General features: G+C 40.5%; 1 protein-coding gene across 4 annotated transcripts in view; it reads left to right on the top strand.

Moving 5' to 3' along the window:
• pde8b (phosphodiesterase 8B) overlaps positions 1 to 21,068 on the top strand; it is a 259,858-nt gene that overhangs the window by 34,568 nt on the left and 204,222 nt on the right. For 2 of the 4 annotated variants that reach the window (XM_060843664.1, XM_060843655.1), the window contains exon 2: positions 879 to 915. The exons of the other annotated variants lie outside the window; for them this stretch is intronic. In XM_060843664.1, the coding sequence (XP_060699647.1) occupies positions 879 to 915 (37 nt within the window). The remainder of the gene's footprint in view (positions 1 to 878; positions 916 to 21,068) is intronic. 4 annotated transcript variants of the gene reach the window in all.

Raw genomic sequence — 21,068 nt, 5'->3', positions numbered from 1 at the left:
GCCATATCATCCACTCAATCATTACCATCAAGCCAGGGGTCAAACTTGGTTCATTAGAGAATGCAGGAGGGCATGTCAGGAGCAGCACCAGGCATACCTAAAAATGAGATGTCAATCTGGTGAACTACCAAACATGACAACGCCCATGCCAGACAGCAAAAGCAGCAAGTGATAGACAAAGCTAGATGATCCCACAGCCAACATATCAGATCTTAGCTCTGCAGTCCTTCTACATCCAGTCGTGAATTGTAATGGCCTATTAAACAACTCACTGGAGGAAGAAGCTCCACAAACATCTGCATACTAAATGATGAAAAGCTTGATATATCAGGGCAAAGGATAAAGGCTGACACTTTTGCAGCAATCTTCAGCCAGAAACACTGAGTGGATAATCCATCTCAGCCTCTCCAGTGGTCCCCAGCATTACAGATACCACTCTTCAGCCAATTGATTCACTCTATATAATATCAAGAAACAGTTGGAGAAACTGGATACTGCAAAGACTATGGACCCTGACAACATTCTGGCTTGTTCTCCAGAACTTGCCATGCTCCTAGCCAAGCTGTTCCAGTATAGTTAGAACACAAGGCATCTACTCAACAATGTGAAAATTTCCCTTAAACAAAAGACCAGACAAATTCAAACCAGCCAATTATTCCTCCGTCAGTCTATTCTTGATCATCAGTAAAGTAATGGACGATATCATCAACAGTGCTATCAAGGAGTACCTCTTAGCAATAACCTGCTCAGTGATGCCTAGTTTGGGTTCCATCAGTGCTACTTAGCTCCTGACTTCATTACAGCCTTGGTTCAAATATACACAAAAGAGCTGAATTCCAGAGATGAAGTGTGAGTGATATCAAGGCTGCATTTGATAGAGTTTGGCATCAAGGAGCCCTAGCAAAACTAGAATCAGTGGCTATCAGGTGGCAGACTCTGCTGGCTAGAGTCATGTCTGGCCCATGGGAAGATGGTCATGGTTGTTGGAGGTCAATCATCTCAGCTCCAGGACATCTCTGCAGGTGTTCCTCAGGGTAGTCTCCTTGGCCAAATCTCTTCAGCTGCTTCATCAATGACCTTCCCTCCATCATAAGGTCGGAAATGGGAATGTTCACCACTGATTGCATAATGTTCAAGACCATTTCTGTCTCCTCAAGTCCTAAAGCAGTCCATGCTCAAAAGCAACAAGATCTGAACTATATCCAGCCTTGGGCTGACAAGTGGCAAGTAACATGTGCCAGGCAATGACTATGTCCCCAGAGCAAAAACAGAGTTTTGAGTATGTGATGACAAGCACAACCTTTGTGGAGTGTAACTGTGGACAGAGACTTGGGTGTGAGGTGGCATAGACAAGGGAGAGAGTGATAGCCGTTCAAGATGACATTGTGAGGAGATGAAAAGTCTGGCGCTGGAAAAGCACAGCTTGAATCACTGGACTGAAACATTGACTATGATTTCTCTCCACAGATGCTGCCAGACTTGCTGAGTTTTTCCAGCAATGTCTGTTTTTGCTCCTCCATCCACAGCAGCCTGCTGGAAATGCTAGCTTCTCCCCCTTATCCTCAACAAATATCAACTCACTTTGATCTCTCAATCCTAAAGGATGACATCCAGGTAAGAATCTGAGATCCAGGAGGGACCCTTACCAGGGTTGCTGTGGTCATGAAGCCTAAGGATTCAATACCCAGTTCAGCTTTTCTGACCGCAGCCCAAGCCCCTTTTAACTAGAAACTCTCCCTTTGACAGATTTCAAGTGTAACTCCACCAGCCTTCTCGGACTGATTGGGAAACCTATCGAGGACATTAATCCTGTAGTTTAATTAAAGAACTGCAGTAGAGCTATTCAAGCAGAATGGGGTTCCTTACACCTCACAGATCACCCTATTCTGCCAGCAACCACTTGTGTCAATTCCTCCCACGTTCTGGAATGTAAAATCAAGGGATTGGTGAATTGATAATATGGAGTGGCTCTTTGACATTTCAAGTAAATAGACTGAGTAGACAAGCAGTCTATCAGATCATTCCTGGCTGGCCTCACTGCATAGTGTTCTTCAGGCCCTCTATTGCTTACTGGTTCCCCTACTTCAATTCTAATAGAACCTGATTTGTTACAGTGCAGAATGAGGTCAATTGGCCCAATGAGTCTGCACTGTATCTAAATGAGCATTTCGCTTCTTTTCCCTCCCTGCTTTCTCCCTATAACCCTGCACTTCTTCCTTTACAAAGTCAGTTTATTTTCTTTTTGAATGCCTCAACTGTCTCTGCCTCCACCACACTGTGCATTCCAAATCCTAACAACATGCGGCATGAAAATGTTTTTCCTTCTATCACGGGCATGTCTTTTGCCTATGATTTTAGTGTCTCTTGTTCCTGCAACTCCAGCTCTAATGCACTGCAACAATACTCTCCTGCGCTGACTGGAGCAAACTACACTGTTTCCTTCTGAATGCTTTGTTCCAGATATGCAGTCACCAGGTTGTTCCATTTTGACATGGGATCATAGCTTTCCATGACTCACCTTCCAAGCGTAATGCTCTTACCACTTTTTTGACACAATCAAAAATCTTTGTTGACCCGCTGTCCACTTAAGAGAAAGCTATATCCTTACCCCACTGAAAAAGAGCAGGATCTATGTACACCGGTTCTAAACACGGTCGGCTAATAGTTTCCTCCCTTGTAAACTTACAAGAATGTTGTTGATACAGAGTGCTACTGTTAAATAAAGCACTCCAAAGTGTCACATTGAAACTGTAGAATTTCCCAAGAAAATAAGTGATCAAATAAAATCTAAATCTATTAAAGTATCTGAATCAAGTCCACACAAAGAGAACATCCACAGGCACACAGAACTTCAAAAAGATCTTGTTGATACTTATGTGAACAATGTTATCATTTAGGCTCAAATGTGTACACTTTATTAACAGTGTTAAAATTATCATTGAAACATTGAACGAACTAAAACAAATAGACTACTAGTTTATGAACTGCAAATCTTTTTTTCTTCCATTTATATTTAAATCATAAAACAATCATTTGACTGTCTTGGCATTGGCAAATATGTACTTACATATCTTATTTCTCTAAATGGTCATGTACTAAATGAGTAATTTAATCATTACTATTTTGCACAGATGCAGTTTCTGAAATGCATGATTTTCAGAGAAATTTGTGTGAAATGAGATCTGTCACGATGCCGAGAATGAAATAGACTTTCCTGTTTCCTCTGAGCCACCTGTTACTGAGATAATGAAGTTCCAAACCCACATAAAGTACAAGTTCCTTTAATCCAATTGTGCTCCAAGGAAATTGTCCAACATTTGAGCTGAGGGGGATATGGGCAGCGAACTAAGTGAATCTTGCAAATAGTCGGCACAAACACAATGGCTAAATAGCTGCCTTCACTTTTGAAGGAAAATGACATTTAGATAGAAGACATTTACAATACAATGGATACAGTAAAAATGAGCTCTAATGGGTCAGCAATAACTTTTAAGGCAAAGAATTTATTGCAGTTTTTTTTCAGCATCCACCCACCTCTCAATTATTTTTTAAAAACTCTGTGAACATGCTGCTAAATGAAAGCAGGCTATTCTAGATGTCCTGAAGTATAATTTGACAGGATCAGTACATAACTTCATAATAAAGATAACCTTTGGTAACTTTCATAACAGTTGAATTTTCCATTTAAGATTGAGGGAGAGATGGTGGGTCTAAAACTATTGCTGTAAACTCAAATAATGGCAGTGATGAGTATGAAGACATAACTGGCTAAAGGAAGCTGGGAAACTAAGGAAAGATTTCAAGGAAAGGTCAAAAGAGATGTATTGTCAGAGAGATGTACAGCACAGAAACAAACCCTTTGGTCCAACTGCATCCATGCCGATCAGATATCCCAACCTAATCTGGTCCCATTTGCCAGCACTTGACCCATATCTCTCTAAACTCTTCCTATTCATATACCCACCCAGATGCCTTTTAAATGCTGCAATTGTACCAGCCTCCCCTGGCAGCTCATTCTATACACGCAGTAGATATTCCAAAACATTAAGTAATATATTCATTGACAATCCATTAGAAACAAATTCTCTGGGAAATACACAGTATCTGAAGCTAACTAAGGAAGTTGAAGGTGACATCAAATTGAAGAAGACATACAATTCCATGAAGATTAGCATCAGGTCAGTTTGGACATTGGAGTTTAGAACAATGAGAGATAATCTTATTGAAATAAAGAGGATCCTAAGAAAACACAAAGAACTGAGGATGCAGGAAATCTGAAACAAAAACAGAAATTGCTGGAGAATCTCTGCAGTCTTGCGACCCGTATGGAGAGAAAGCAAAGTTAATGTTTCAGGCTCAGTAACCCATCTCCAGAGCTGGATCTCTGCTTTCTCTATGCATATGCTGCCAGACCTGCTGAGTTTCTTCAGTTTTTTTCTGTTATTGTTCCACATCCAAAAGGGACTTGACAAGATGGCCACTGAAAAGATGTTTCTCATCATGGGAGAGGTGAGAATTAGATGTAAGTTTGCAGGTGACACCAAAATTGGAGGTGTAGTGGACAGTGAAGAGGGTTACCTCAGATTACAACAGGATCTGGACCAGATGGGTGAATGGCCTGAGAAGTGGCAGATGGGGTTTAATTCAGTTAAATGCGAGGTGCTGCAGTATGGGAAAGCAAATCTTAGCAGGACTTATACACTTAATGGTAAGGTCCTAGGGAATGTTGCTGAACAAAGAGACCTTGGAGTGCAGCTTCATAGCTCCTTGAAAGTGGAGTCACAAGTAGATAGGATAGTGAAGGCAGCGTTTGGTATGCTTTCCTTTATTGGTCAGAGTATTGAGTACAGGAATTGGGAGGTCATGTTGTGGCTGTGCAGGACATTGGTTAGGCCACTGTTGGAATATTGCATGCAATTCTGGTCTCCTTCCTATAGGAAAGATGTTGTGAAACTTGAAAGGGTTCAGAAAAGATTTACAAGGATGTTGCCAGGGTTGGAGGATCTGAGCTAGAGGAAGAGGCTGAACAGGCTGGAGCTGTTTACCCTGGACCGTCGGAGGCTGAGGGGTGACCTTATAGAGGTTTACAAAATTATGAGGTGCATGGATAAGATAAGTAGACAAAGTATTTCCCCGGGGTCGAGGAGTCCAGAACTAGAGGGCTTAGGTTTAGGGTGAGAGGGGAAAGATATAAAAGAGACCTAAGGGGCAACTTTTTCACGCAGAGGGTGGTACGTGTATGGAATGAGCTGCCAGAGGATGTGGTGGAGGCTGGTACAATTGCAACATTTAAGAGGCATTTGGATGGGTATATGAATAGGAAGGGTTTGGAGGGATATGGGATGGGTGCTGGCAGGTTGGACTAGATTGGGTTGGGATATCTGGTCGGCGTAGACGGGTTGGACTGAAGGGTCTGTTTCCAGGCTGTACATCTCTATGACTCTATGATACAGTACAAAAACAAGAGATTTCTCATTTAACATGATCATGAGGAGAATATTTTTATAGGTGATGACCCTGTAGAATGTTCTCCCCCAGAAACCAGTGGAGACTGAATCCTTGAATATATTTAAGGCATAAGTAAATTAATTGCCTTGTTAGGCAGAATCTCAAGGTACAAGGTTAAACATGGAAGTGGATTAGAGGCAAAATTGGCACAGTGGGTCTACCTATAGTACATGAACTGCTGAAGTTCAAGAAGACAATTCATCACCAGCTTCTCAAGGGGAACCAGAGATGAATGATAAATACCAGCCTAACCAACAAGTCCCATAACCGAATTAATAAAAGAAACAAAATCAGATCAGCTATGGTCTTATTCACTGGTGGGGGAGGGGGGAGGGGGGGGTGGTGGGGGGGGTGGGGAGGTGTATGCAGCTGATTGGCCTACTCCTGCTCTCCATTCATAACATTTAACTGTACGTAAAATTCCATAAGTAACTCAAAGATCTAAATCAGTGATTAAGTAGATCAATATATGATTTATACAAACTCATAACTCAAATCTAATGATGCAATTTGATCCCAAAGTGTTGCTCAGATGGTCAAGTTGGTGCAGTTCTAAGCTGTTTTTTTTTCCACTTTCCACTTTTAATGTTTAGTTGCTTGATTAATATTTTTTCTCTATTTATTATCCTTTACATTTGATGCTGTGCAACATTTATAATAGATCTTGTTTTGTGCCACTGGTCAATGCCATTCTGAAACGGCTGCTGGTATTGTTAAAATAATATGGGCCAAAGATCATCGAGTTACCAGACTACTAACCGATACTATCTTGTATATTATTAAGCAAAGGAATCTAGTCATTCTAACCTCTGCAAGCTTACTGATGAAACACTGAAAAGTTACGAACTTTACTTTAGAGTTTTGTGTTTAAGGAAAAACTTTAATTTTCATATACCTGTCAATTATAGTCATCATTAAAATGTAGGGAAACAATTTAACCAGTTAATGTGTGGTAAAGGTTCATGTAAAGCAGTGAGATCAATGGTCAGGTAATCTGTTCTCATGACATTGATTAAAGGTTACATATTCATCAAGGCAACTCATTGTTCTGCAATGGCCAGCTGCATGGGATCTTTGGTCTATGGAAATGTGGATTTATGATTTTGGACAATTTTACGCGCAGAGTTGTAATGATCTGGTGATAGAAATAGAGACCATCAATTATTTCAAGATGCCATTGAAGCCAGAGAAACTTGCAGAGTAATGGGATAGAGAATTGGAATGATTGGACTGCTCTTCAATGAACTGGCATGGACTGAATGGGTTGAATGTCCTCATTCTATGCTGTAATAACTCTATGACTGAATTATCAGCCAGGACTCAAGCCACGGGCAGATTACCTGGAATTCAATGAGATGCAATCTATATGGCAATAATATAACACAAGCGATATCCAGTAAATGTAGTCTTTCTATATGACACCCTAATTGTGAGACTAAAAGGAATCAGGAGGTTTACTACCAGTAAGGCAACCTCACTTGTTCAGAGCATACTTTGGAAATCCAGTTATGTGCTAAAATACAACTTGACCTTTAATTTGAAATGTCAAAAAACTAGTGAAGCAGAACTGCGGGGAGAGACAGAGACCTGGAAATGGGAGAGATGGCCTGTAGTGAAACTTACCGTGATGCTCACTAGCAATGTAATGTGCACCCAGCTGGTTCATTGAGAAGGAGGCTTGGTCCATGAAGATTCAGGAGCCCTCCTCCACCTTTGTCAGAACCTCTGAACAAAGCACTCCCCCAGCTGTCCTTGATCTTCCACAGGTATTGTGTGTCTTCTTTTGCTGCAAAGATAATGGGAGAGTAATGAGTCCCCCTCTGATAGGTATTCACAATCTCCTGTGCTTCTGCATTGCTGCAGTGCTCCGCTGTAGGTAATGTTCCCAGTCATCACACCTCAGCCCCTCACATCTTTGCAAGGTGCAATGCTTTCTTCGGCTAGCATTATTGGTATGTGGGCACCATTTATCTATAACTGTTACAGATATCACATACACAGACACACATCACACATATACCACATGCACTCATGTGCGCATACGTGCAAATCCTCTCATGGATTTGGTTGTACTTTGAGAGTAAGGATCCTCACTGACTTTAGCAGGTAATGGAATGTTGTCTGCCCTAAAGGAAGATCTTGTAGATAACCTCAATGCTCCTGACCTCCCCTGCAACCAACCCACAGGCTTTCTTTCTCAGATGGGGATGGTGCTGATTGCCATTCCATGGAAGGAGAACCTCCTGCCTTTTGATGAACACACCAGGGGACATGACTAAACCATGGAGCCACCCATTCCCATTCCTCTGTTAATGATTGAATGGCCTGGTTAGCTTTCACGAGCCCTTGTGTTTGAAGATTTTACCTCAGTGACCACTGGACTGATAGGATTCCTCTGCCTGCCCTCTCAGAATACTCTCTGGAGAGGACAACATCCTAGACCAAATTACTTTCTAAAAAAAAAGGATCCACAGGATGTGGGCATCATTGCTGCCTAGTCCAGCATTTATAACTCAGAGGGTAGTTAAGCATAAACCACATTGCTGTGGGTATGGATTCACATGTAGACCAAACCAGATCAGGATGGCAGTTTCCCTCCCTAAAGGATATTAGTGAACCAGATGGGTTTCTCTAAAAATCAGCAATGGTTTCATGATCATAGATGACTAACTTCAGATTTTGATTAAATTAAAATTGCATCATCTGCCATGGTAGGATTTGAATCCAGGTTCCCAGAACATTAAAATCATGAAGATATACAGCACGGAAACAGACCCTTCGGTCTAACTGATCCATGCCGACCAGATATCCTAATTTAATCTAGTCCCATTTGCCAACATTTGACCCATATTCCTCTTAACCTTCCTATTCATATACCCATCCAGCTGCCTTTTAAATGTTGCAATTGTACCAGCCTCCACCACTTCCTCTGGCAGCTCATTCCATACATGCACCAGCCTCTGCATGAAAACATTGCTCCTTAGGTCCCTTTTAAATTTTTCCCCTCTCACCTTAAACCTTTGTCCTCTAGTTTTGGACTGCCCTACCCCAGGGAAAAGACTTTGTCTATTTACCCTGTCCATGCCCCTCATGATTTTATAAACCTCCAGAAGATCACCCGTCAGCCACCGACTCTCCAGTTTATTCAATCTCTCCTTATAGCTCAAACCCTCCAATCCTGGAAACATTTTTGGAAATCTTTTCTGAACCCTTTCAAGTTTAACAACATCCTTCCTATTAGAGGGAGACCAGAATTGCACACAATATTCCAATAGTGACCTAATTAATGTCCTGTATAGCTGCAACATGGCCTCCAAACTCCTATATTCATTATACTGACAAACAAAGGCAAGCATACCAAACGCCTCCTTCACTATCTTAGCTACCAGCAACTCCACTTTCAAGAAACAATGAACCTGCACTCCAAGGTCTCTTTGTTCAGCAACACTCCCCAGGACTTTACCATTAAAGGTATAGGTCCTGCCCTGATTTGTCTTACCAAAATGTGGCACCATGGGTCTTTAGGTTGATAATCTAACAATAATATTGCAAGGCTATCACTTTCCCTTAATCTTTCTCATTCACCTTTCTGATGCTCATGGTTAAATTAAATTTTTAACAGATAGGCAGGACTCTGTCCATTTGAAGTTGTTCCTCAATATAGAAGATTAGAGCAATATCATCAGCATAGAGCAACTCTTCAATGAACATGCGATGCTGCCCAATGGAGTCATTTTGGAGTTCTGTGGCAGCCTTTTTAGTGGATGCTGCAGGAGTGCAAGTTTTCAATATCTGCTATAGCATCAAAACCTGCAGATTTGCCAATGGCAAGAAAGTCTTTAGATTTGCTAAACTTCTCCAATATTGATTCAATATGCGACTTTATCATGACAGAGAGGCTTTTTTTGGTGTTTAGAGATTCATCAGTGAATGTATTTTCTCTGGGGTAGAGCTCAAGATAACCTTTATGCTCTTCTTATGAACTGGTGGTTGCTGTTGGTAATGATCGCTATCTTTGTTTATCAGTGGAGCAGCTTTCTTTCCTGTTTGACTTTATGTTATTTTGATCTCATCATATAGGTCCCTATCATTTCCTAAATATCTGGATATTGCAGCAGTGGTGTAACCTGTCGTCATCGGTGCACCACTTAGCCGTCAGCTGGAGTTTGCTTCAAGTGGCTTTTAGTGAGTTCAGAGTTTTCTCACAAAAATCTGTCTTGTAGTTAATGAGGGTGGAACCTGTCTTCAATGACAGGTTCCATTGCTTGTTGTTAACCTTAAGGATTTACCTACTCTTGCTTCCCATTTGTTGAGAGTGCAGTATTGTAAATGGGTAGGCCATGTGACTGAAAACAATATAAGAATGGCATTTCTACCTTCTATGAATAAGCTTAACGTGTTGCTCCCAAGCCCTGATACACATTAGGGAGTGATCTGTATCACTGTCAGTGCTGTGGTAAACTGTGTGTGTTGGGAATGCTGCTGAATCACATCTCTTGATGAGCTGTTCTGGAATCCACATTATAAAAGGGATGTGATTACAGTGGAGAGGATGCAAAGGAGATTGACCAAGATATTGTCTGGGCTGAGAGTTTTAGTTATGAGGAGAGATTAGATACACTAGGGTTGTTTTCCTTGGATCAGAGGAGACTGAGAGAGAAATGATTGAAATTTTAAAAATTATGAGGGGCATAGACAAATAGAGAGGAAGAATTTTTTTTCCCTTTGGTGGCATGCTTAATAATTAGGGCATAGATTAAAGATAAGGGGCAAGAGGTTTAGAGGGTATGTGAGGATAAATCTTTTCAGTGAGAGGGTATTGAGAATATGGAACTCATTGCGCATTGGTGGTAGAGGCAGAAACCCTCACAACATTTAAGAAGTATGTAAATGTACACTTGCAGTGCCAAGGCATACAAGACTGTTTTCTTTAATAGGCAACTAATACATCAAATGAAAAAAGCCAGCTCTGCATTAACTATGTATCACAACTGAGAAATATCTTAGAACCCATTTTACTGTGCATTGTGCAGGTGTAAGATACCATAAAAATAAGTCCAATATTACTCCCAGCTCTCTAATTGGTTAATTTCTTCTTGCTGAACTAGGCTAAAACTTCTAGTGACCTTCAAAAGTCACCACACTTAGCCGAAATCCTCCAGATGTGCCTTTCATCATTAGCACCCAATCTGGTGGCTTCTTATCCTTTAATCTCTGAAGCCAACCCTCAAGCTTTCTACTTGTTAATTTACCCAAACTGAGTTTTTAAAAAAAATTTATCAACAGTTTCCTGATTCTACATATAGCAATCATAGTTTTATTGTTCCCCCATGCCTTAACAAGCAGCTGTCCTTTCACTGAGTTACTCTGTTACAGGTGTAAAAACCCTCCTTTGATTTCAATCAGTTTCCTTTAAGTTTCACTCCCACAGCAATCACACCACAAGGCCAAGTCTGTGGGATGTTGTTAAAATTTCAAACTTTAAAGGGACATTTTTAAAAAAAGTTTGGAAAGACTAACATTTGTAACACCTTCCCTCTAAAACTAAGGAAAGCATTACAGAGTAATGACTTTTTTTTTCATAATGCTTTCAAAATTTAACAAATTACAACATTGTGAAAATGTTTATGACTAACTCATCACACGTGCCACAGGTAAATTTGTATTTCTACGTTATCAGCTTTAACAATGACAAAACCAAGCAAATGTGACAATTAAGATTTAAAGTCCAGCATGTATTGAGTTTTGAGATTTGCAATTCACTTACAAACAAGAATTTCTTTCACTACTGGTCAATTCACTGTCTTAATATGCTCAAATTATTTGCCTAATCCACATATTACCTAGATGTTTTTGATGAAACATTTGTTCCCTGGTTAAACATCCCTATGTTGCTTTTCAAATCCATGTTGGAGTGTGCATAATCTGGTAAACAATGTGATAATCATAGAAATAGAACTACACCTATAATGGGCCAAAAGATTTTGCAATTTATTCCATCTGCTTTATTTTGTCAAGAATAACATTGCTAGCAAATCATTCAGCTTCTGGATAATGGCAGCAATGAATTGGATTACAGGACAAGACTTCCATCACAAGCAAAAACAGAAAATCAGCTGGTTTAGCAACATCTGTAGAGAGAAAACAGAGTTAAGATTTCAGGTCCACTGACCTTTCTTCAGAACATCTATCCTCTGGTTTCATCCTGAGCCTTTGTTTGTCTTTAATGGCAGACATTAATTGTTTATCAGCAATTTCACATTGAACCCACTTTAATAAAGATTTTGTTCCTGATCTTCATTTCTTCCTTGTCTATGCATCCAAGCCTGCGAAGGAAAACTTAACTAGCCAAACACCTGAATTTTCATATTCTCATCTCATTTACATTCAAGATTTTTTTAACTTTAAGTATTTCCAAGATTTAACTTTTTGGTGTTCTTGTCAGGAGATACAGGTTTAGTACTATCTCAACAGAAAACCAAAGAACCGTGGATGCTGGAAATCGGAAACAAGAGCAGAAATTATTAGATATTCTGAAGTGTCTTGAAGAGTCACTGGACATAAAAAGTTAACTCTGCTTTCTCTCCATAGATGCTGAGTTTTCTCAACAATTTCTGTTTTTGTTTAAGATTCTACTTTTATGCAAGGAGTTGATTTTTCTCTCAAGTAAAAGAAAACTTCTTTACACACTTCAATAACTTTGCTAAGGTTACATCAATGGCCAATACAAAAAGCCAGGTGTTCTTTTTAGTCAGTTCACAGATTTTAAAAGTTATTTTTATTTTCCATCCTCCTATTGTATTTGAGGCTTGTCTGATTTTTGTTTAGCAAGAGCAGTGCCTACTTTGAAAGTTAAATTTGTGTTCACTTCCTTGCATTTCAACCTTGTCAACATTGGATGTAATTTTTCCATTTTACTTCTAACATTCCTATTATTTGTTTCATCATTAGCTTTGCGTAAGGTTATTTTACCATACCTTACTCATGTTTTCCATGAATTAATAATTCAAATAGCTTTATGTCATCTCAGGCTGCTGTTAACAATTACTTCCAATCTGATGATCCAATATCCTTTTAAAACCAGAAGGCTGGGTTTCCGACTCTTTTGATGCATCTTTATTTGAAATGATAATTTTCAGAGCATTTAGACATTAAGGCACTGATTTTTTGTTTTACGAATCACTTAACATTTCCTGTCTGACTTCAGATTCCACAGCCTCACCAGGTTTTCTCAAACCACAAGAGACTATAATGTTTTTAAGAGTGGTGAAAGAGAAAAACCAAGGAATTATAGGCAAGATCTGTTTTTATTTGATTTATTATTGTCATACATACTGAGATATGTGAAAAGTATTGTTTTTCATGCTGACCAGACAAATTATACCTTATATAAATACTTCAGGGTAATAGGAAAGAATGCAGAATGCTGTTATAGCTATAGAGAATGTGCAGAGAAAGATCACCTCTAAAACATGAGAGGTGTGTTCATAAACCTGATAATTACAGGGAAGAAGCTGTTCTGAGAGTCACAGAGATGTACAGCACGGAAACAAACCCTTTGGTCCAACTCGTCCATACCGACCTGATCTAGTCCCACCAGCCTTAAATCTGTTAGTACATGTTTTTACACTTTTGCATCTTCTGCCCAATGGAAGAGGATGAAAGAAAGTATAACCGGGCTAGGAGCGATTCTTTCATTAAGTTGGCTGCTGTCCTAAGGCAGCGGGAAGTGTAGACAGAGTCAGTGGAAGGAAGGCTGGTTTGCGTAGTTAAGCTGCATTCACAACTCTCTGTAATTTCTTGCAGCCTTGAGCAGAGCAGTTGCCATTCTAAGCTGTGATGCATCTGATAAGATGCTTCCTGTGGTGCATCTATAAAAATTGGTAGGAAGCATTTTGGACATGCTGAGTTTCCTCAGCCTTCTGAAGAAGATTTTACTATATTGGCATCGGTGCGCTTTCTTGACTGTAGCTTTGGCATGGATGGACCAGGATAGATTTTTGGTGATGTTTGCTCCGAGGAACTTGAAGCTCTTGCCCACCTCCACCTCAGCACCATTGATCCAGGCAGGGATGAGTCCTCCATTCCTCTCCCTGAACTTTGATGACTAGTTCTTTTGTTTGAGGTAGTTGGTTAGCTCACTGAGCTGCTGGATTACTGTGCAGATGTTTCATTACCATGATGGGTAAAATCATCAGTGTGACTTTGGTGTTCTGTTGTTCTGTCCTGTTTGACTTTTATGTGGGTCTGGTCTCTTGTGATGAGTGTCACTTCTAGGTCTTCTCTGCAGCAGTTTATACTCTGGATCTATCTCTATGGATTTGTGGATGGCTTTTGGTAGAAACCCAGGTTTCTGAGAACTCTCTTGCATGTCACTGGTTAGCTTATCCGAGAATAGTTACTTTGTCATAGTTGAATTGATAGTCCTCTTGGTTTGTGTGTACAGAGATGAGGGAGAGTGGATCATGTTGTTTAGTAGCCGGTAGGTTTTCATGAAGTCAGGTGGCTAGTTTTTTCCTGTTTGTTCAATGGAGTGCTTGGTGCAGTTGTTATGAGGGATCTTGTATACTACATCGGTCCAACATGTTGTGGGTATGGGGTCCTTTGTCCTGGTAAGTAATTGGCGTAATGTTGATGTTGGTTGGTGTGCTACCATAATACATGTCATGATTTGGAGATGCCGGTGTTGGACTGGGGTATACAAAGTTAAAAATCACACAACAACAGGTTATAGTCCAACAGGTTTAATTGGAAGCACACTAGCTCCAAAAGCTAGTGTGCTTCCAATTAAACTTGTTGGACTATAATCTGGTGTTGTGTGATTTGTAACCATAATATCTAGTGGTCATAACAGACTGGTAGTTAATTCTAATATATTCTTTACACAGGATAAGATGGCCAGTGTATTGGGAGGTACAGTGTCTTCTTGGCGTTGTCTTTTGGAAAGCATCAGTAGACGAGGCTGATGAGGTATCTGTTGTTAGCAAAGACTTTGTGTAAGTTTTCTTCCTCTTCTTTGCACAGTTCTGGTGTGTTGCAGTGTGTTAGGGCTCTTTTGAATAGTGTCCTGACAGTTTCATTTGAGGTGGTTGCTATTGTAGTTGAGGATCTGGTCCGTGTGGGTGGGTTTCCTACGGTTGTAAATCCCTCGTTGGTCATCTGTTCTACCATGACATCCAGGAATGAGGGTCGGTTGTTGGTCTCTTCCTCTCTTGTAAATGTGAAGCCAGTGAGTACATTATTAATAAGGTGTGTCTTTCCTCTAGTCTTGTACATGTAATGATGACAAATGAGTTGTCTACATATCATACTCATAGTTTCAGTTGGATTGGGGGAGGGGCTGCGTTTTCAAGTCTCTGCATGACTGCTTCTGCTATTAGTCCTGAGCTGGAAAAACTTATCGGTGTGCCATTAACTTGGTGGTATATCCAGCCATTGAAGACAAAGTAGGTGGTGAGGCACAAGTCCAGAAGCTTGAGCATGTTGTATGTGCTGACAATGTTGCTAGGAGCCATTGTCATGGGATCCTCTAATAGTGTGGCGATTGTTTCCTTGGTTAGTGGCATGTCAATGAAGGTGAATAGGGCCATGACATCATATGAAACCATGACTTCATCATCGTCAATTTTAGAGTTCATGAGGCTGTCAAGGAGTTCCTGGGCCAAGTGCATGCAATGGGTTGATCACTGACGAGATGCTTTACTTATGATGCTCCCTATTATGGTAACGAAATGTCTGCACGATAACCCAGCAGCTCAGAGAACTCACTGACTACCTCATCCATGACCTGAGCTATCAATCTTTGTGAAAACCTTAAAGCTCCTTTGGACACTGGGAGAGAGATTTTTGTCTTGACTTAATGCCACTAAGTTAATTCTTTCTCTTTGTTATTTGAGATCTGACCCACTATGGTGGTGTTATCAGCAAATTTGTAAATGGAGTTAGAGGTAAATTTGGCCATACAGTCATAAGTGTATTAGGCATATAGTAAGGGGCTGAGTAGACAGTCTTGCAGAGCACTGGTGTTGAGGATTATTGTGAGGGAGGTATTGTCATCTATGCATCCTGATTGTGGTTTGTAAATCAGGAAGTCAAAAATCCAGTTGCAGAGTGGGGAGCAGAGTCCTAGGACCTAAAATTATGGAGTTGAAGGCAGAGCTAAAGTTAATAAATATGAGTCTGACGTAGGTGTCCTTGTTATCCAGATGTTCCAGGAATGAGTGTAGGGCCATGGAGATAGCAGATCAAGGCAATCTGGCAGGCTGGAGTTAATGTGTGCAATTACTAACCCCCTGGAATCAGATAGCCTAACATCTGTGGTGGGCAAATGGTTGGAGTTTATAATCAACTGAGCAACTAAATAATAACTGAACCCTTCAAATATTTTCACTTAATCAAAGAAGGCCAGCATGAATTTTGGGTGCTTCATGCCTGACAAACCTCATTAAATATTTTAAAGAAATGACTGGGGTAGTGAACTGGGGAATGTCTATATAGAATGTCATTTATATAGACTTCTAAAAAGCATTTGATAAAGTCCCACCTAAGAGACTATTAAGATACAGAGAGAAACCTCCAGAATTGAGGGCAAATTACTGATATGCTCCGATATTGATTGAGTGGCAGGCAACAGAAAGTAGGGATAATGGTTAGGTATTGAAGGAGGAAAAGTGTGGCACTGAATAAACATGATAAATCCGAGGAGCAGAAGAGTCGACTTTTCAGGCATAAGCCCTTCTGATGAAGCAACACACAATTTTTGATTCTGACTCTCCAGCATATGCAGTCCTTACTTTCTCCTAGGTATTCAATGGCAGGATGTAGATTAGATTAGATTCCCTACAGTGTGGAAACAGGCCCTTCAGCCCAACCAGTTCACATCGACCCTCCGAAGAGTAACCCACCCAGACCCATTTCCCTCTGACTAATGCACCTAGCACTATGGGCAATTTAGCATGGCCAATTCACCTGACCTGCACATCTTTGGACTGTAGGAGGAAACCGGAGCACCCGGAGGAGACCCATGCAGATACAGGGAGGATGTGCAAACTCCACACAGACAGTCACTCGAGGCTGGAATTGAATCTGGAATCCTGGTGCTGTGAGGCAGCAATGCAAACCACTGAGCCACCGTGCTACCCAAACCAAACCAATGTGATCAATGGTATCTCACAAGATGTGTGTTAATGCCTCATTTTATTCACATTATTTATTAACAATTTGGAAAATGACATAGGAATTTATATATCTAAATTTGCTGATGACACAGAGTTAGGTGGCATTGTAGATAGTGTTAATAATAGCATAGCCAGAATTTAGAAGGTTAAGGGATGATCTGATCAAAGTCTTCAAGATATGCATAGGAAAAGATAGAGTAGATAAAGATAAAATATTTCCACTTGTTGGAGATTCTAGAACTAGGAGACATAATCTGTCAATTAGCGCGAGACCATTCAGGAGAGATGTTAGGAAGCACTTCTATACATAAAGGATCATAGAGGTTTGGGACTCTTTTCCACAAATGGCAGTGGTTGCTAAATCAGTTATTAAGTTTAAATCTGAGATTGGTAAATTTTTGTCAAGCAAAGCTATTAAGGGATAAAGGATCCATATGGAGTTAGCAAGCAGACTATGGATCAGACATGATCGGATTGAATGGCATAACAGGTTTGAGGGGCTGAATGGCCTACCCCATTCCTTTCTTCCTCAATCACAGCCAATAAAACATCTGTGCTATCAATAAACCAATTACGAGTCATCCCCACAATGAAAAGAGTAGTAGTAAACAGAGAGTGTTGCTGAACAAAGAGACCTTGGAGTGCAAGTTCATAGCTCCTTGACAGTGGAGTCACAGGTAGATAGGATAGTGAAGAATGTGTTTGGAATGCTTTCCTTTATTGGTCAGAGTATTGAGTACAGGAGTTGGGAGGTCATGTTGCGGCTATAGAGGACATTGGTTATTGGTTGGAATATTGCGTGCAATTCTGGTCTCCTTCCTATCGGAAAGATGTTGTGAAACTTGAAAGGGTTCAGAAAAGATTTACAAGGATGTTACCAGGATTGGAGGATTTGAGCTATACGGAGAGGCTGAACAGGCTGGGGCTTTTTTCTCTGGACAGTTGGAGGCTAAGGGGTGACCTTCTAGAGGTTTATAAAATTATGAGGGTCATAGATAGGGTAAATAGGCAAAGTCTTTTCCCTAGGGCCGGGGAGTCCAGAACTAGAGGGCATAGGTTTAAGGTGAGAGAGAAAAGATATAAAAGAGACCTATAGGGTAACTTTTTCATGCAGAGGGTGGTACGTGTATAGAATGAGCTGCCAGCAGAAGTGGTGGAGGCTGGTACAATTGCAACATTTAAGAGGCATTTGGATGGGTATATGAATAGGAAGGGTTTGGAGGGATATGGGCCAGGTGCTGGCAGGTGGGACCAGATTGGGTTGGGATATGTGGACGGGTTGGACCGAAGGGTCTGTTTCCAAGCTGTACATCTCTATGACTCTATGACTCTAAATGAACATTCAAATCAAGCATCAATACATGTATATTTAGTGAATTGAGACTCCTGCTCTGACCACCTGTATTCAGTGTGTAGGAAGGATTTACAGATTAGCAGGCAATCTGCTTGACCACATGACAAATGCACTTTTCACGCCTATGAAGTCTTGAGATTGGATTCGAATCCAGAACTTCTAGCTCAGTGGTTGGAGTACAACCCATTGCATTTTTCTAAACCCCAATGAGTACAGACCTAAATTCCTTAACCTTACTCATATAACAATAATTCCTATCATATCCCAACATCAGTATCTTTGTTGACCCTGTATTTCTAAGAATAACAGTTGGATCCTTTCCACTCCAGAAAGGAATGAAGACACTACAACTTTAAACTGAAAACCTCCATATCTCCTGCACCCTATTCCACTATAATAGTGACTACAGAAGAGCACCTTGGTAGTTTTGTTCTATCTCAGTGGGGTTACACACTGGAAATCAAGCACCAGTATTGCTTGAGATGTCAGAAAGATAGAGATTTGTACAAGTACAGAATTCCTCAATTTACCTGTCTTTTAGATACAGGTTGACAGAAAGCACAGATCAGGTTTTTGTACCTAACTAAAACGGCAGTTTATCATGGTTAGATTCTAGCTACAGATAAACAATAATGAACTATCGATAAATCATTCTACCAGTTAAATTTTTAACCAACAAATGAACTCTCAGTCTGCAAGCACATGCAGACTGAAGCATCCAGACAAAAACAAAACACGGGTGTTATGGACAGAGGGAAAAACTTGGAAGGCAGGTCAATCGTTCCTGTTCACAGAGTTAGTTGAGATGGATGTGCTGACTTACCAGGATAGCGCTGCTCCTTGGTTCTTATTCTCCAAAGACTTTAATTTGCTTTCAGGAGTGCAGTATGATGACTTCTTAATTATGAAGTCTCAGGCTTGCTGTTTAAGAACCATATTCTGGATCAGTGGTGCTGGAAGAGCACAGCAGTTCAGGCAGCATCCAAGGTTTCGCTGCACTTTGGATGCTGCCTGAACTGCAGTGCTCTTCCAGCACCACTGATCCAGAATCTGGTTTCCAGCATCTGCAGTCTTTGTTTTTACCCTGTTTAAGAACCATAGCTCACAGCAACTGTTGAGTGAAAAATAAAATGGCTTTCATTGGGTTTAAAGTTTTCTTTTTACTGCAGAGAAAGGAGATAGCTCTTGTCCTTGCAGAAATCCAATGGCATCTCCCAAACACTCACATCTCCAAGCTGTTCAGCTACTTGGAGTCAGTTATATACTTCCTGGCAGGAATAGGTCCACAGACCAACTAGCTGCTTATTGCCAGCTAAAACTCCACTTGTACACAGCATCCCCATCAACACCTGGCTGCCGCCTATATATAACCAAACTTCCACTCTGCCTGAACAAGCAACCGTATAAATAGAACTTACAATGGGTGTCAGGCTATGTACTTTAAAAAGTGACAGCAATTGTTCTTGTTTTATTTAAACAGATTTTTCCCTCCACAATTCAGTCCACAATCAAAAATGCAGAAAAATAAGAAAATGTAGTTTGCCATCATCTTCACCAACTGGGGCAATATTGTCTGGAGCAACATTGTGCAATTGTACAAATGCTACACTTTCAAACGTTAGGCCTCGTGTCATTTTCTAATGACAAAGATACCGTGTTGGTACACAAAATCAATCTTAACCTCTGGACTATCTGACTACTCTGATGAGGAGCTGTTTCTTCCAACAGGCCATTATCCTCACTCTGATCAGGTATCTTTCTCTGAGAGTACAAATAAGAGCATGCTATTACCATGTTTGTTTGGCAACTCACAGTTATCTATCAATGCTTCTATTATCTTATCAGATGGGACTTTATTCCCAGTGGGGACACTTTTTAGATTCTTCCATTAACATCAGCCCTCTAAGATTTTCAAAGTATTGTGCAACCTTCATTGAACTACACTATCTATCAACACAGTTCATGTTTCTCTAATTAATTTTATAGAAGTCTGACTTTGTTTCTTCCTTATAATTTTAAAAGTTCTGTTTACAGCATAAGCTCCTCACTTACTAAATCATAGTCATTGAGAACAGTAACTTTCATTGTATCATTGTCACCAGACTCTATAGCTGAAAGCGATGAGTCTACCTCAAAAACTTTTTCTAGAAACCCATTCAGCGGGAAAATATGAGTCTTTTCCAAGCCACAATAGCTTTGTGGTTCAACATACGTCTTAATTTCTTCTATACTTGGCTTAACAACTAAGCAAATGTATCTTGCCGAACTGAAATCAGGAATTAATTCTGCGTCATCCTCAAGTATTACCTCAAACCCTGGAATAGAAGCTGCCATATATTGGATAATGACCAAAAGTGAAGACTGTGAGTGTGAAAGTGAGGCAGCTGAAGGGTTAGAAGTGAGGTGGGTGAGAGGGTATTGGAATGAAGGTGAGAGAAGTTCTTGATTGGTATGGGGAACAAAGGTTATGGGGAGAAGTGCAAGAGAATGAAGTTGAGAAACACATCAGCCATGATGGAATGGCGGAACAGAATCAGTGGGCTGAATGGCCTAATTTTGTTTCCATATCTTATGCTCTAATTGTCTAAGTTGGGATAAGGTAAGTAGGGAGTAGAATAGGAATGTGATTTAACTGGGTCAGAAGAATCAACTGCATCTAACTGTGCTGCAGATTGCTTTGGAAATATTGAAGTCTTTTGGAAACGGAGGCTCGCTCTGGACTCAGCTGGCCTCCATTTGAAAAGCATTCCTGTCTCCTGGCTACTTAGCGCTTGGACTTCTAGAAAATCCTACTTCTCAGCAGTTTTGAAATGGAGACAGGAATGGAGACAGGAATATGACAATCCAGCACAGTGAATCAGTTAAGAAGGTATGGGGCATGTTCATGTCACCGACATGTTAACAGATTAAAAGAAGTTAGGTGGACAGTGGATGGAGACGTTAGGAATCTAAAAGATGTGTTGGAAACCTGGCAGTGCCATCTCTCTGGCCCTACACATATCCCTGGAACATCTGGATAACAAGGATAC

This window comes from Hemiscyllium ocellatum, chromosome 2 (genome assembly GCF_020745735.1).
Source record: "Hemiscyllium ocellatum isolate sHemOce1 chromosome 2, sHemOce1.pat.X.cur, whole genome shotgun sequence".
Classification (NCBI taxonomy): domain Eukaryota; kingdom Metazoa; phylum Chordata; class Chondrichthyes; order Orectolobiformes; family Hemiscylliidae; genus Hemiscyllium; species Hemiscyllium ocellatum.
Note: the sequence above shows the minus strand (reverse complement) of the source record. Positions and strands in the feature narration are given on the sequence as shown.